The sequence below is a fragment of the Aplosporella prunicola genome (assembly GCF_010093885.1).
Source record: "Aplosporella prunicola CBS 121167 unplaced genomic scaffold K452scaffold_9, whole genome shotgun sequence".
In the NCBI taxonomy this organism is placed as follows: Eukaryota; Fungi; Ascomycota; class Dothideomycetes; order Botryosphaeriales; family Aplosporellaceae; genus Aplosporella; species Aplosporella prunicola.
Window position 1 is genome coordinate 1,037,272 of NW_022983537.1, and position 15,016 is coordinate 1,052,287.

At 51.4% G+C, this 15,016-nt stretch overlaps 6 protein-coding genes across 6 annotated transcripts; 1 reads left to right on the top strand and 5 right to left on the bottom strand.

Annotated features, from left to right (window-relative positions):
• Positions 1-285: 285 nt before the first annotated feature.
• Positions 286-1,310, bottom strand: K452DRAFT_225511 (uncharacterized protein; the record flags this gene model as incomplete). The annotated part of the gene is made up of 4 exons (XM_033536758.1): positions 286-601; positions 679-788; positions 835-963; positions 1,047-1,310. 4 exons carry the CDS (start codon positions 1,308-1,310, stop codon positions 286-288), a joined length of 819 nt encoding a protein of 272 aa, XP_033399225.1.
• A 2,150-nt stretch (positions 1,311-3,460) lies between these two features.
• K452DRAFT_192626 (uncharacterized protein) lies at positions 3,461-3,940 on the bottom strand (the record flags this gene model as incomplete). The annotated part of the gene is made up of 1 exon (XM_033535871.1): positions 3,461-3,940. A coding segment is annotated over one exon (480 nt), but the record flags the coding sequence as incomplete, so codon positions are not given.
• Positions 3,941-4,460: 520 nt separating this feature from the next.
• K452DRAFT_172055 (uncharacterized protein) lies at positions 4,461-7,424 on the bottom strand. Its single transcript, XM_033535806.1, has 5 exons — positions 7,385-7,424; positions 6,567-7,277; positions 5,247-6,520; positions 4,724-5,179; positions 4,461-4,643 (listed from the first exon to the last, which is right to left on the bottom strand). The coding sequence occupies exons 2-5, from the start codon at positions 7,080-7,082 to the stop codon at positions 4,616-4,618; spliced, it is 2,274 nt and encodes a 757-aa protein (XP_033399227.1). The 5' UTR covers positions 7,083-7,277; positions 7,385-7,424; the 3' UTR covers positions 4,461-4,615.
• Positions 7,425-9,509: 2,085 nt separating this feature from the next.
• On the top strand, positions 9,510-10,986 carry K452DRAFT_172090 (uncharacterized protein). Its single transcript, XM_033535808.1, has 2 exons — positions 9,510-10,713; positions 10,779-10,986. Exon 1 carries the CDS (start codon positions 9,544-9,546, stop codon positions 10,684-10,686), a length of 1,143 nt encoding a protein of 380 aa, XP_033399228.1. The 5' UTR covers positions 9,510-9,543; the 3' UTR covers positions 10,687-10,713; positions 10,779-10,986.
• Positions 10,979-11,894, bottom strand: K452DRAFT_225171 (uncharacterized protein; the record flags this gene model as incomplete). The annotated part of the gene is made up of 3 exons (XM_033536730.1): positions 10,979-11,133; positions 11,194-11,325; positions 11,393-11,894. 3 exons carry the CDS (start codon positions 11,892-11,894, stop codon positions 10,979-10,981), a joined length of 789 nt encoding a protein of 262 aa, XP_033399229.1.
• A 1,511-nt stretch (positions 11,895-13,405) lies between these two features.
• Positions 13,406-14,611, bottom strand: K452DRAFT_225490 (uncharacterized protein; the record flags this gene model as incomplete). The annotated part of the gene is made up of 1 exon (XM_033536753.1): positions 13,406-14,611. One exon carries the CDS (start codon positions 14,609-14,611, stop codon positions 13,406-13,408), a length of 1,206 nt encoding a protein of 401 aa, XP_033399230.1.
• Positions 14,612-15,016: the final 405 nt, after the last annotated feature.

Below are 15,016 nucleotides of genomic sequence, written 5' to 3' on the forward strand. Positions count from 1 at the left end.
GGCCGGCCCGTGCCTGCAGTCCCATCTTACCACTTGCATTGTACGCCAGCACGATGCAGGTTGGTGTGCAGACGGTGAGATCAGAAAAATCGTCAGCACCTGGTAACTATGGGGCACTCCTTGATTTTTCTCTACGCCAGATAGATTTGCATTGTCCACACGGAGCCAGCTTTGCGTATTCCCAAAAAATGAGGCCACCCGATAGACAGACCATAATGCTACTAATTGCAATTCTCAACTTTGACAGCTGTAGAGTCTGAGTCTCGCCCGTACAAAGATCTTGCTTTAGACAAAAGCAGTGGCCAAGTTCAGCAGTGTGCCCAGAGTGTCGATTCCAGAATTCCAGACATCCAGTCTTCGCGCATTTGAAGAATCTTTGTCTCCTTGCTTTGCGTCTATTAACTCCCCAAGTCGGGACATACTGGTTCCTCGCATCATGCGGCAGCTTTCGTACTCAGCCTGCCACGAGCACTGTGTATTAGCATCCCAGGTAAATTTTGTCGACGGCAAGGATAGTTCGCGGAAGCCTTCTGATGCGTTGCAATGTAGTCCCGTCTTCACGCACACCACCCGGTCGATTAGGAACCACAAGCATGCCACCCTGTCGAGCGTCAACAATTTTGCTCGGGCTGGATCAATAAGTACTTAAGAAGCCTAGAAACTCGAAACATATCTTACCTTCTTCGTGATTCAGCAAAGATCCACTCTTCCCAGATTGGAGAGGGATCCCACTGCTCTTCCTCACAGAACACCTCATTGCAGAGGTGTCTAAATCGATCATGTAATTTCTAGATTTGTTAGCAATAAAAATTCCCACGGATCGAACGAGCGTACGTGGAAAGAAAGAAGCATGTGGAATCCAGATCCAACATTCTGAGCCTCGTCATCAACAATACGCATGATCAGATAGATTATGTAGGCTTGAATAGCAGCAAACAGTTCTTCTTTCTCAACGCTTTCTATCTGTTTTTCACAGTGGTCAGCCTACTCCACTGAAGGTCGATGCAGAGACAATAACACATGTGAAGCTAGTGGTGGGAACTGACATTCTGAAGAAAGCGATGTTGCTCGGCCTCGATGGCTCGCCATAAAAAAGGGCTTGTTTCCGCATTGCGCGAGGCAAAAAGATGTGCAATGCTCATGCAATTTGCCAAAGGCTCCGGCAACCCCGTTCGATCGCCATCGGACAAGCGATGCAGACGTGGATGGATAAATGGTGGGAACGTTGTCCTTCTCAACATCATTTGTGGGAAGGAACGTAGAATTTGGACAATTTGTGTGGCATTGCTTTGTGCCACTGGATCCCGCATTTGAGTACGCCTCAGAATCACAGACGATGGTGGTGTTTGCAAGGCCGGAGAGAACGGCATTGAATTGGCGTCAGCGAACGGATGATAGACGTTGGGCAACCATGCCGGCCGGGGGACGATCTCCTGGCAAGCGATGTCGGATTGTCTTCCGCTTGAACCGTTAATCAGACTGAAGGGAAAGGAATTGCAGATATCTGGCGTGGTGCCGGCAATGAACAAGTTAGGATCCATAGGTGCAGGACTAACAGTCTGCTCTAAGGTTGGACCTAATGCCGACATGAACGCAACATCGGCATCGGAAACCTGCTCGACGTCGCCAATTGGCAAAGGCCACTCTAGAAAACCGCTGTCGCTGCACACTTGGCCGGCCCTCCCACATGGACTTGTAATACCACGTCGCTCGTAGACACAATTTATACCCTTTCGAGCGCATCGGGTGCAGTTTGGTTGGAAGCTACATTTAGCTTTGGCGGCACTGCAGGCTAGGCATGAGCGGGCGCGTGTGCGTGGTCGATTTCTGGCGTTTTGGCAATACGAAACATGGCGATCGCGCGATGATTTGATGGTGAATGGCTTGTCGCAAAGAGCGCAAAAGAACATAGCTTGTTGGTCGGAAAAGGTATTGCTATCCATCTGTAAACTGTAGGTAGTTACTGAGATGTCAGCAGCTGGTGTCTGACGCCTTCGTGATGACCTTGGGAGAAGTGGAAAGTATACTAATATTAGCTACTATCTACGGCGGGCTACTGTACCCATAACATGAAATGCACTATGTGTTACTGAGGCGAACGAAATAATCCGTATATGAGCATCACGAGGCTTCGCAGAGATAACTCAGCGAGTACAACTCGATCCTGCGGTTGCAAGATTCTAGCAATAAGAAAGCTTCATTTCCCAGCAGGCTCGTCAAAGATTCGTCTGTTAAAGCATGAAACCTAGAGTGCAGCTGTTGAAGGTTACTGGCAACGGTCATGTGCAGCTCACGGACCTTACCACATGTAGTTAGCTCACAAGCTTGGTGAGCTGCGCGACTTCTTCTGACTACAGCACACCTCTTGTTGCTTTCCATACTCAATTACAAAATTAGACAGGCGCCGTATCATTGTCCGGAACAGCCCATAGACCGTAGGCGTAAGCTGAAGAGGGCCTAGATCCCTTTTCGAACGGGATGGAAAGTGCACTACTTTCTGGGCTATAAACCGAGCAGCAACTCACCACCTAATAACGGCTTATAGCTATGTGCTGTTACTCGCTTACCGTGGTAGACATCTGCTGCTGCAATTTTTCGCTCAGCCTCTAAGGTAACTATCTGCCGCCCGTTATCGCTCACCAGGTTAAACGCCGCTTCCGTAGCCTGCCGGCGCCGACGGTAATAAGCCGGCTAGGCGCCTTTCCACTCTGACAGAGACTATTCAATCCAACCCTACTAGTAAATCAATTTTTGCACTCTGTTGGTTCCTGACTTTTGCTTGCTCAAGTAACCATATCACCTTTTCCATAGCTGGTCCAGACCTTTTCGCAAGTCTAATCAAGTGATCCTCGGCGCTAATACCGGACTCCCAGACAGGAAGATCTTTTTCTTCCATTTCTGAACCATTCCAGAGAGGGATTTGGTTTTCATCAAACTCCCAGCTTCTATTCTCCTTGAGATCGCCAATTAATAATTCTGGGTCAGCATCTGTCCCAGTTGGTGCAATTTCGTAGAAGAGAACAGAATCTTGTTTCGCTCGACTTCCTTGATCAGTCGTCGTAATTTGCTTTGCCATAGATCCTCTTTCGAATCGTTTAAGTCGGGACCGGCTGCATGAGCCCGCTGATTGAATATCTGCTCCGTTTTCCAAAAGGGCTCTTGCGACACCTGGGTCTACCCTTTCGTCAACGTCACCATGGAGTGCGAGCAAGAGCGGGTAGTGTAGCTCTCCCGATATTCGATTCACATCTGCCTGATTGCTGATTAATCTCTTTACAATTTTCAGATTTTGTGCTTTGCATGCCTCTGTAAGGGCAGTTTTAGAAGCAACATCTGATTCTGAAGTATATCTCGCATTGACATTAAGTTGGTCATCCCCTTGGCAAAGTAGAAAGTCGACAAGCTCATCGTTGCCATTCGCGCAAGCAGCAATGAGTGGATAGCCGTATTCAGTTCCAGTACTACGTGCACTGGCTCGTGCACCATGTTCGTGGATGAGTAGTTTGACCATATCGCACTTTGATACGAGAACTGCTTCGTAGAGAGCGCGGTTGTATATTGCCTCTCCTTTTTGGTGTCCGCATCCGCGTTCCAGGAGAAGCTTTATAGTACTGTCTTCGCAACCGTGACAGGCCGCTGGGAGAGTGTGGTGGTACAATCCGCCTTGAACGTTCAATTTGATTTTTTTGGTGGAGATGAGTAAATCCACAATCCTGTTATGCCCTTCATAGCAGGCAGCATGCAGAGCATACGAATTGGAAGGCCCAGAACATTTGTTGATGGGAACTTTCTGATTTATGAGTTCGTTCACGATATCGAAGTAGCCGCCTTTGCAAGCTGAATAGAAGGCTGAGCCATATTCAGGGTGGATTGGGTTGAAGTCGGCACGGTGTTTCAAGAGTATCAGCGCAATGTCCTGGAATCCTTTTACACATGCTGCGATGAGCGGGCTTTCCAAATCACCACCTGTTTTATTGTCAGATGCTGGTAAATTAAGGAATTTCTCTTGAAATTTTGCTCCGCTTTGAAGGCGAGCATTGTGTCATACTGAGACTTACCAACAATAGAAGAGTCGGCTTTGTAATCTAGGAGCAGTTTTACAACATCGAAATGTCCTTCTTCTGTAGCGATGTACAAGGGTGAGTAATGACCGTCCTCGAGTTGAATGTCGCATATTGCTCCATTGGTAAGAAGGTAGCGACAAACTTCGGCATGTCCATTTTTCGCAGCGTAGAACAAAGGTGTCGCACCCTTAGAGTCGCGTTCGTTGATTTCGTGTCCAGCTTTGTGGATTTCTTCCACTGATTCAACAATCCCAACAGCTGCAGCTGGGTGCATGGTGCGTCGGGGAATTCCCTTATTGAGACAGGCTTGACGGATATACTGCAGCTCCTTAACGTTGTAGAGATGCGTTGAGTATAGAATTGTCCCTTGCGTAACTTGCTCGTCTTTGAGGGAATTGAAGTCAGCGACTGCTAGTTCCCTTTCGAAAGGGTCTCGTAAATATCTCAATTGCACGATCGCACCCAAGTGGCTTATAGGCTTCTCCAGTAGTTCTTTGATGAGACCAAGGATTTTTTCTGGGAGGTCTCCCGTAACTTTCTGAACATAAAAGTCAAAATATTTGGCAGTGTGCCATAGCGCTGAGCAATATTCGTGTCGAACCATCAGCTCATGGTATTCCGCGCAAGGACCCAGCTGTAAAGCGGGATGCAGGACGTACTGAAGGCTCCCGTTGGTGACATATTCTCGAGTTCTGTCATTCGCTTGTAGTTTTTTGATCAGTTGCCTTTCCGAACTTTGACGCCTTGCAGAAAGCAAGAATTCCTTTACTGAATAATGAACGAGTCGGACACGTGATGCCTCTTCCACAATTAGGTGGCTACACACATCAAGTAGGTCGTCCTTTGTGTGTACTGGAGCCTCCCAATCGTCACCATCCGGGAAGACAGTTAGATGCATTAACTCTTGAACATGTAGGGATTTTTCTGCTTGCAGAACCCATTGGATGCAACTGTATGCAAGATCCCTGATGTCCTCTTCTTGCGTCTCGATCGTCTTCAAGCAATTGTCGTAGGTTTCGTCGAGATCGCTTGGGGCGGTATCCAGTATCTTCCGGATGCCACGCGGAGACTTTTGCCTGAATATCATTTCCAGATGTAGATACACCCATAAGAACCTAAAATATTTTTTGGATTCATCAGCTTAGGTTATTCTGCGGATCTGTATCATAAGCAACTACTTACATCCCTTGAGACTTGGAAATAAGTATATCAAAAATTTCTCTTCGCAATTCCGGTTTCAGTGAAAAATTCAACCGCGGCTGTAGCTTGTTTCTTTGGTCGCCGTTGCAGTAAACGAGGATCGTATCTTCGACATATTGCTTTATGTCTCGTTCAACATGCCGTGTTTCAATTCGGAAGACTTTGCTTTGCTTCATAAACGCACGCTGAATGTCATCTTCATACCGACTGGTGACAATGAATTTGATGCAGGTTTCGGAGCCCGGAGTTGCGATAGATTGCCGAATGAACTCAATGATATTCTTTCTTCCGGCTAATGGATTCTTGTACTCAGAAAGAGGACATTCATCCAGAGCATCGAGTATCACAAAGACGGTTGTATGATCCTGGACTATGTATCGAAAGATTTTTTCGTAATCATCAGGAGTTCCTTGTCGGGCAACACTGTCGCATGCTTGGAATATCTGTTCGGCGTTTTGCGGGAAACGCTTCTTTCTATAGCAAAGTTGTTTAATGAGATTCGGCAAGATGTTATCGAGGTATTGAGTCTGCCTTTTGTCGTACTTGCAGTATGCGAATGAGATGCCAACATCATCATCCAGCCCGTACTTTTCCCTCAGGTATTCGATAATGCTTGAGGCAAGCACTGACTTCCCTGCCCCAGCGTTGCCGTAGCACCACAAGAGTGCGGAGGTTGAGTAGTCCATCCAGCTTTTAAATTCTGGAGTTTTGAAGATCCATTCACCTGTTTTCTTGTGTCTCTTCTCACAGAGAATCCGGTGGTCCTCTTCAAAGTCCAGTGGTTGATTTCGTGGAACAGAAAGCCATTGCATAAAAGCCTTTTTAGTTTCGCGAAAAGTTTTGTCGGTGAACTCAAGCTTCAAATCGTCGAGCTTTTTATTGATCTCCGATTCATTCGAAAGCTGAATAAATCCAACGGCAAGTTGAAGATTTTTGATGTGTTGATTGAGGCTCAGGTCGATGGTCTGGAAAACCTCCTCGTAATCTCCCCAAAACTGTTGATGAAAAACCCTAAAGGAGACTGCTCGCCTTGGAATGGCTTTTCCGTGCTCGAAGCAGAAGAAAATTCGTGTTGCTTCTCGGCAAAAGCTCAGCATGTCGCCGTAGATTTCGGCTAGACAGACTTTGAGGGGCTTGACTGCTTCCTCTGTACTGCAGCTGGTCGTAGCATATCCTTCCCATATTTCGGCGTAACTGCCTAAGTGGCATAGCATGTCGGTTAATCGCGTGAAGAATGTTGCCCAACGCTCTGCCGCCTTGGAAGGTTAGGTCTTGGTCCTTCGCAAGAATTAAAGTCCTTACCTTCAAAATCATTTTGAGGCCACCCAGAACCAGAGAAGATATCTGGGAGATTGAAGGATCCACAGAGAAACCTAAGGAGAGAGCAGTAAGGCTTGGGTTCAAAATCTTCACCACTTTATCAACTTTCTCTGCTCGCCGCCGTCCCGCAGATTGCCTTGCATGGTCTGTGTCCATGCTCCTCACAGCTGTGATTGTATCCTTCATATCGATATCTTTATATGACCTCTGAAAATGTTCCCTTTCATTCTCTGGGAGACTGTCGATATGTTTTTGAACCGCGATTCGAAAAATATCGTTTTTTTCGCTTGGCTGGTGAATGGTCAGCGGCAGCTGACTTCGTGTGGTTGTAGGCGATTGCGCTCCATGTTCCCCTGTTGCTGGACTGCACGAAGAAGTCGAAATCCGTATTGCGTTCTGCTGTTCTACTTGCGTGGAGTCAACAGATGATGCCTTCTGTGCGTTGTTTCCGAAGAGCCGGTGGAAGATGGGCGTTATTGAATGTCTCGAGGGTGCCATATCTTTCGAGCTCCTAGAGATTGAGGGCAAGACGACGGTGGTGGTTGATGAACTTGATGGGGAAGGCCGTGAGAATCAAGCTGTGAGAATCAGGCTGTGAGAATCGGCCGTAGCTGAAGTGGCTCTGAAGAGAGTTATAGTAAGCCAATGGATAAGCATTTACAAGGATGTACTACGTATAGGATGGAACTAAACCTGTTTCGTAAGCGGGGTAGACTGTTGTTTTTTGGCCAAAAATCCTTACCCTCTAAATAAATTAGTTAGTTGCCAAGTGAACCAACTATGAAGCAGGTAGCTCTTACCTACGGTTAATCGCAACGAGTACTGTCAATAAAGAAATAGAATTTAACAAGGGATCTTTAGTAATATATTTAAGAAAGCCTTTTAATTGGTCGGTTTCGCTAAGCAGTCCATTTTAATTAACCGTAAACTATGTTAGCTATACCGAGGATCTAGCATCAGTGATTTAAGCTCCTCTTGGATGCCGCGTTGTGGGGTTTCGGTGAGCAGGGCCCGGCAACGAGCCATCCGGGTCAAGCCGTTGGGGGTGGTGTCAGGACGCTAGCGCGTGGATTACATAACCCCGCCTTGTCACCTCCAAGCACCTTTTGCACAAACAAAGCTTGTGCCGTCAAAACCTAAACATGCAGCATCTCTGCCACTCAGGACGTCCATGTCGCTCTACCAGCTGCATCTGCTTGCGACCTTTCAACGAATGAAACAGGGCTTGCTGGTCGGCTGGTGATGAGACCGTAGTCTCACCAATCTCGCTGCGGTACTGCCATTAGCACCGGCGTGGAGGCAACGAGATCCATCAATCCAAACGGTTACCGCATCGCATTTCGACATTACGACTGCAACTTTGTGCGGTTCTTGAAGACGGGTGAGCACGACTTAACCTGACTCCTGAAGTCGAGCGCCTCGCACCACCGCCGCTGCACGTGCCCACAAGGTAGTCACGACTACGTAGTACAAGTGCGGAAGCAAAAACGCAGCGTTGCCCTTGGTCGCCCGATGCACCTTGTCCAGAAGACAACAAGATGGCGCATCCATATTTCCGCTCGTTGTTCAAGCCAGCAAGTTTAAAGAATTATTGCAACTCAATTGCTGATGTGGTATGTCGGAGAAACACGTTTAGAGGCGTACACCGAAGTGAGTAGCTTCAACGCAGACTTTCGGCAACTCCATCTTCTGAATCTAGCGGAGAGTACTTCCTTAATCACTGGAATCTGTTCCACATTCAAGTTGCCGTATAGTAGCTCAGGATCCTTGGACGAAAGAATTAGTTGCAGAGATCAACTCCGTCATCATTAAGCGGATTTCACTTGCCAGCAAGCCCGCCAATACGTAGTAAGGCTACTCATCACCTAAGAATTCGAAGAGGCCTACATCATCCGCCATGTGTCATGGCGAGGATATCCAACAGGATTGCCTCTTTTCGGACAGTTACCGACTGTCGCCTTTTGCGCGCGTGCTAAATCCGCAAAGGCCACAGTTCTTTGCCGGTGACGGAAATCAATATTGAGCATCGGAGCTAGGTTCAAATCAGCAAAGCCATGTGCTCTTCGCCATCTCCGCGGATCCACTTGCCACGTCGTCGTGATCAACGGCGATCTTCGCGGTGCCCCAACGGCTTGCGGGCCAACGGCAATTATCCGAAATGCGGGGATTTAGCCAGGTACCACGTATGGTACCTAACAATTCCTCGGCTCGGAGAGAGCTGTGAAGTAACTTCTCTTTTATATATGCGTGACGTTCGCAGTTGATCCTCCGCTCTTTTCATTCTTTTTACGTTCAAATCCCGATCACACGACCTGTTGCACAAAGGACTTCATCGGCATCCAGATATACATTGGCTCTCATATAGTACTGCGAATCTCACTTACATCAAGCAAATTCCTGCATCCGATACAGTGCGACGTACCAACAAATGTCCAGATGAAAAGAAGACGCGCAGTACTGCGAGTTTAGCAGGCGGATATGGCTCGGAGAAACCGGCTGAGACTTTTATCAAGCTTCACCGACACCGGGAACCGGCCGGGCCTAACAGAAGCCTTTCACGCCTTATTATGACATTAACGATCATAAGCTTTTCTAAAGTTGCCGGCTCACGCCACGCACGCACTGATTGGCCTCTTGTCACGCCTTGGCGCACTCAAGCACTTCTCGGCGCACTCAAGCAACAATGCACGCCGTTAGGCCTTGACTATCAGCGGAGCTCCCTCGGGAATAGTTCTTTAACAGCAACGCTAGGAAAACAGTTTTGGTTGACGCGTGGGCTTTGGGCGTCGAGGTGTTGCAGAGGTATATCATGGCGTGCGCACCGCTGCTACTTCAGTCCGACCGATGGGATACAGAGTGCTGGAATACGCCCCATTAACGAACACGACCGCGTCCACGAACCAGCAAGTCAATGAGCCTTTGAAAACCCAATCGAAACACCCTACCAACAGCAGCTTGAATGAGACGAGCGACACGAAAAGCTCTCGCGCACCTTTTCCTCTTTGGAAGCATACTCTTCCTCATCATCCACCTAAATCGCCCTTCACGTACAGCTAAAAAGTTCGCATGGACGACAATTCGATACAAAACCACGGCCGCCACGCTCCCTGCACCTCGGGGAGTCTGCCCCGGTCTGGCAAAAAGCACAAAGCCCGCGCTGGTAGTGTCGCGAGTCACAAGCGAGGACACGCAATGGCTCGACGAGCTGGCCGAGCATTACCACCTTTGTGTATACACGGCAGACGCGCCAAGCGACAGCAACTCGAAATATCTCCAAGTTCCTGCGAACCGCGGCCACGAATCGATGGCCTACCTGACGTTCCTGATCGACAACTACGGCTACATATCCGAGCAAGGCGCAGTGTTTGTGCACGGCGTGCGCTGGGCCTGGCATAACGACGACCCGGCCTACGACAACGTCGCGCTTCTCTCCGCGCTGAACATCTCCAACGCCCTCGAGCCTTGGGGCTACCACAACCTGCGCTGCGACTGGAGCGTGAGCACGTGTCCGCTGTCGGCACCACCGCAAGGCAGCCTCGAGACGTCGCTGCAAGCGGCTATGGATCCGTGGGACGCGCGGGCGGTATCGGACACTGCGCTGCCGCGGGCGCTGGTGTCGCTGTTTGGTGGCGGGGAGTACGCGTTGAGCGGCGGGCTGGAGCGGCTACTGCTCGGGCGCAGCGATGCCGTGCGCGCGCAGTGCTGCGCGCAGTTTGTCGTGGCGCGCGAGAACGTGTGGCAGCACACGCGGGACGAGTATGTGGCGTTGCGGCAGTGGTTGCTCGACGCGACGGACTCCCAGAACAAATACGCCGCCCCGCTCGACGACCGCATTTCCGGGCGGATTGTTTCGTACCTGTGGCATATCCTGTTTATGCGGCAGGGGATACCGGGCGAGGAGAATGCGTTGCTGGATGCAGAGGGCGGACTTGATCTGGACCGGCTCAATGGCCAGGCGTGCCCGAGCGCCGAGGAGTGTTACTGTCGTTTGTATGGGCGCTGTAACCTCAAGGGCTGTATTGCTCCGGATTATTGTCTGGGCCAGTACAGTTTGCCGCCGAACTTGAAGCTGCCTGACGACTGGGCTGCCACGCATGTATGAGTTATGTTGTATATTAATCCTAATGAAGTATGTAAAATCTATTCCTAGTCTCTAGCGCTGAGGTCAGACCAAGAGTGTTAAATCAGAACTAGGTTGTCAGACAGTGAGACATTACGCGACACGCTCGAGCACGGCGGCGATCATCACAGACGCAGAGCTACGTTGCAGGGCGCAGAGATCATCCATGGATTAAACTTAAAATAGGCTTAAAAGGCTAAAAAAGACCCTCTCAGGCCCACGACTAATTCCATGAGACTCCGTCCACACACGTCGCACTACATACTGAACCCTTTTACAGGTTGTAGCGCGACTTGAGGTTGCGCCACCAGTCACGGAGCATCCATCCGTCGAACTCGGTGATCTTCATGGAGCTGCCGGCGTTCATGACGAACTCGGTGACGCCGTCGGGCATGAAGTCGTAGAAGTCGGAGAGGGCGAAGGTGTGGCCTGGTAGGTTGGTTAGCGTCAATCTGTTGGCTGGAATGAATGACAGAGTCAACGACTTACCCATCTCGTGCAGGATGATGTGGATGTCCTCGTCCTTGACGGCATCCATAAAGTACTGGCGGTCGACGCGCTGACCCCAGTCACCACCGGCACCGCCCATGCCCATGCCCTCGGTGAGCCACAGGCTCTGGTCTGTTGAAGAATGCGGTCAGTGTTTGTTTCGAACGCAACAGCTACTGGAACCGTGGAAAAAACTTACCGTAGTGCCTGTCGGCGCCGGCCGGGCAAGACGAGTAGTCGCCGTCGGTGTGGAAGAAGCGGCCGCAGTCCTCGGAGCACTGGGGGATGCCGTCGGTGTCGGTGTCGGTGTAGATCTGCAGACCCGAGGTGTCACCCTGGAGCAGGCTCTTGTCCTTGACAGCGTAGCCGACGACGTTGATGTCGAGGGTGTCGTAGGGCCAGCCGTTCCAGCCCTTGAGCTTGGCGATCCACTTGTTCATGCTGCGGCGGAGGGCCGTCTCGATGTTGGTGCGGTCGTCAGCCGAGATGGTCTTGTCCGACTCCCAGCGGACGCAGTAGTTGATCTTGCCGTCGGTGGCGAAGACCTGGTCGAAGCCGTAGTTCTTGAAGCCGAGCGGGTCGCTGTACGACTTCATCTCCCAGTCCCAGGTCTGCTTGAGCGGCGTGACCAGCTCCGAGGGAGGGTTCCACGCATCGTCGGCGCGGGCCTCGAGGGGGTGCGCCAGCGCAGCCGGGGCCATGAGGCCAAGAAGAGAAGCGAGAGGAATCACGACCGAAGCGTGCATCTTGATTGATGATGGAGAAGAAGTAAGAAGGAATGGAAGGGTGAATGAATGGTGGATGCGGAGAAGAAGTGGTAGTAGCGATCGATAGGAGGCTCTTTTATAAATGTTGTAGGCCTACGGGTACTCTGGATGCTCTGCCGTGCTTAGGGGGTTCGGGCGTAAATCTAGGACGCCTGATTGGAGAGGCCTCCATGTTTCGATAGCCGTGCCCGCTGTAAGAGGTTGATTGCCGTTTGTTTAAAGCCGTTTCTTGGCCGTCTTGGCTGTCTCTTGGCAGTTTGAATAAATTAAGGCCCTCGGCTGACCCCGCCGCCCCTTTCGCCTATACGCGCAGACAAACTCCGGCGTGACGACGGCCGCCCGGCCCGACCTTGCATTCTAACTGAAGGAAATCCAGTCCGTCCGGGATGCCGGAGTATTGTCGTCCTGCTGCCCGAGTTCCGCGATCGATAGGGCTGAGACAATGTTTCCATTGATTGCCCAGGTGTCCAGTTCGTATTTGATAGTAGCGAGCGCACGGTCTTGCCCTCTGAGGGCGTTTCGGCTCCTTTAGGAGATGACTTTACCGCAAGCGCGCGCTCATCTCTACCACTCCGGAAGGCGGCGCGGTCGGTGCTGGCGGGTTGTTTCACTTGCTCCCACCTTAAATGCACAGACGAGGCAAGCCACAGCGACGAAATACGAACTAGAACACGCCATTGTTGGTGGTTTGTGAGATTTGTTTGCACGGTAGGTATTTGATAGGATGGATGGATGGGTGGGCAGTTGGTACGTCGGGCCGGGTCGGAGATCGATTGATTCTCGTTGCAAGGTGCTTCGCACTCATCGCTACGTTATGTGCCCTGAATGGTGGAAGATAGCAAACCTGCTCGAGTACATAGTAGAAGGAATGGAGCCCCATGCATGGACTGGATCTTTTACCGCTTGTGGCAGCCAAGCCATCTTCGCATTATCCTCATGCCTGATCGCGATGAGCATTGAAGCAGAGAATAACGGGTTCGCAGGACATCCTCAAGCCACACCGCGATCAAATGCAGCGCGCACCCGCCTTGATTGGCCGGCTTCGCTCGACGGTGTGAACTTCGGATTTGGGTGATGGGACGATGAGAGTTGAACCGTGACTAGATCCGAATATTAAGGGGAGTATGATGCGGGGTGAGAGTAAAAGAGGCTTAGTGCGGGGCATTCAACGACGTTCGCGGGTGAGGAGGTCTCCTTTGCTCACATCTTTCTCTTTTTCTTCCCTCTTTCTCTGCGCACTTCATCCTGCAATATCCAAAAATTCACGAGCGAAAACTCAAGCTCAAAAAAAAAAAAAAAGTCAAACGTTTCTTCTTTTCTACAACTCTCTTTAAAAACAATTGATCAAGGCCTTACAACAGACCGGGGGAATCCGTACACTCATCCAAAGCCATTCCAAACGACGCGTTCTAACATCAAAAAAACAAAACATCTGTCGAAGCAGATCAGATCTTGCCCTTGGGCGCGGAATCCAGCATGGGCGAGTCGGTGCCGGCCGGCTTGCCAAACTCGCTAATGTACTCCTTGGAGAAGGGGTAGTCGACGTAGCCCTTTGCGCAGTCGCCGCCCTCCTTCTGGTAGATGTAGAAGGAGGACCTGTCGTACTCGTTCCACTCGAGGCCCTTCTTGACGCGGTAGACGAGGTCAGGGGTGGAGATGAACCTGCGGCCGAAGATGACGACGACGTCGTAGTCCTTGTACGTGGACTCGACGGCCTGCTTAGCCAGCTCGGGCGTGAAGCCACCGGCGATGAACAGCGGGCGGTCCTTGCCCCAGGCCTCGAGGGCAAACTGCAGCGTCTCGCCCTTGGGGTCCTTGTCGAAGACGCCGTGGACGCGGGGCTCGACGAGGTGGAGGGCGGCCAGCTTGAGGGCGCTCAGCTCCTTGATCAGGTAGGTGAACTGGGGGATCGGGTCGGCCATGCGCATGCCCTGCACCGTGTTCCACGGGCTCAGGCGGATGCAGGTGCGCTCGGGGCCGACGGCCTGCGCCACGGCCTTGCAGCACTCGATGGCGAAGCGGGCGCGGTTCTCGACGCTGCCGCCCCACGCGTCGGTGCGCTTGTTGGCCGTGTCTTGGGTGAACTGGTCGATGAGGTAGCCGTGGGCGCCGTGCAGCTCGACGCCATCGAAGCCAGCCTTCTCGACCGCATTCTTCGCGGCGTTCTTGAAGTCGTTCACAAAGGTCCAGATATCGTCTTCGGAAAGAGCCCTGGGGGCCGGGTAGCCAGGCATCATAGGGGTAGCGCTGGAGCTGACATAGTTCTTCTCGAGGTCGAAAGCGTCATCCTTGGGGGCGAGCTTGACGCCGGGCTCCGAGTAGGCGGTGCGGCCCAAGGCCCAGAGCTGGACCCAGATCTTGCTGCCCTGGGCGTGGACGGCGTCGGTGACCTTCTTCCACGCGGCGCACTGCTCGTCGGTCCAGATGCCCGGCGTGTTGGCGTAGCCGCCCGACCGCGGCGAAATGTCCGTAGCCTCGGCGATCAGCAGCGTGCCCGGCACCGCCGCCCGCTGCGCGTAGTACTGCACCATCAGGTCCGTAGGGACGTGGGCGTCGGTGGCCCGGAAGCGGGTCAGCGGCGCCATGGCGACGCGGTGGCCGAGCGGGGTGGCGCCAACGGTGATGGGCGTGAAGAGCTTGGTGTTTTCCATTTTTTGGTATTGTCTACTCGCCGAGGAATAAAAGGGGGGGTATCTTTTGCTGAATAGATGGCGGTACTGCGTGTTGCGTATGTTAAAACGGCAGTGTAAAGCTGGGTTATTTTCTTCAAAGTTAACTGGAAATTAGCGATTGATTGAGGCAAACAGACTTTAGTTATATACAAGGCTTTTATATTCCACGATCTTCCAATCGGGCAGATCTGGGGTGATAAGTGATTGTTCATCCGGACGGGGCTATCGGAGGAAAGCTGCGTGACTAAGCGAGAAAAAAGGAGATAAAGCGGGTCTTTTTGTTGTCTACGGACGAAACCACCATGTGCCGAGGTTCGAGGTTGGAGCACGCAAAACGTGTCGAGCGGATCGTGACTGCGGGGTCTTATTCGAGCGTTTTATCCG

Bases quoted from the DNA above. Each gene is read 5' to 3' on its own strand.
- K452DRAFT_172055 (XM_033535806.1), bottom strand. From the start codon at position 7,082: ATGGCACCCTCGAGACATTCAATAACGCCCATCTTCCACCGGCTCTTC. The intron at 6,521-6,566 runs GTAAGGACTTTA...TAACCTTCCAAG, and splicing joins GCCTCAAAATGATTTTGAAG to GCGGCAGAGCGTTGGGCAAC. The intron at 5,180-5,246 runs GTAAGTAGTTGC...AAAATATTTTAG, and splicing joins ATTTCCAAGTCTCAAGGGAT to GTTCTTATGGGTGTATCTAC.
- K452DRAFT_172090 (XM_033535808.1), top strand. From the start codon at position 9,544: ATGAGACGAGCGACACGAAAAGCTCTCGCGCACCTTTTCCTCTTTGGA.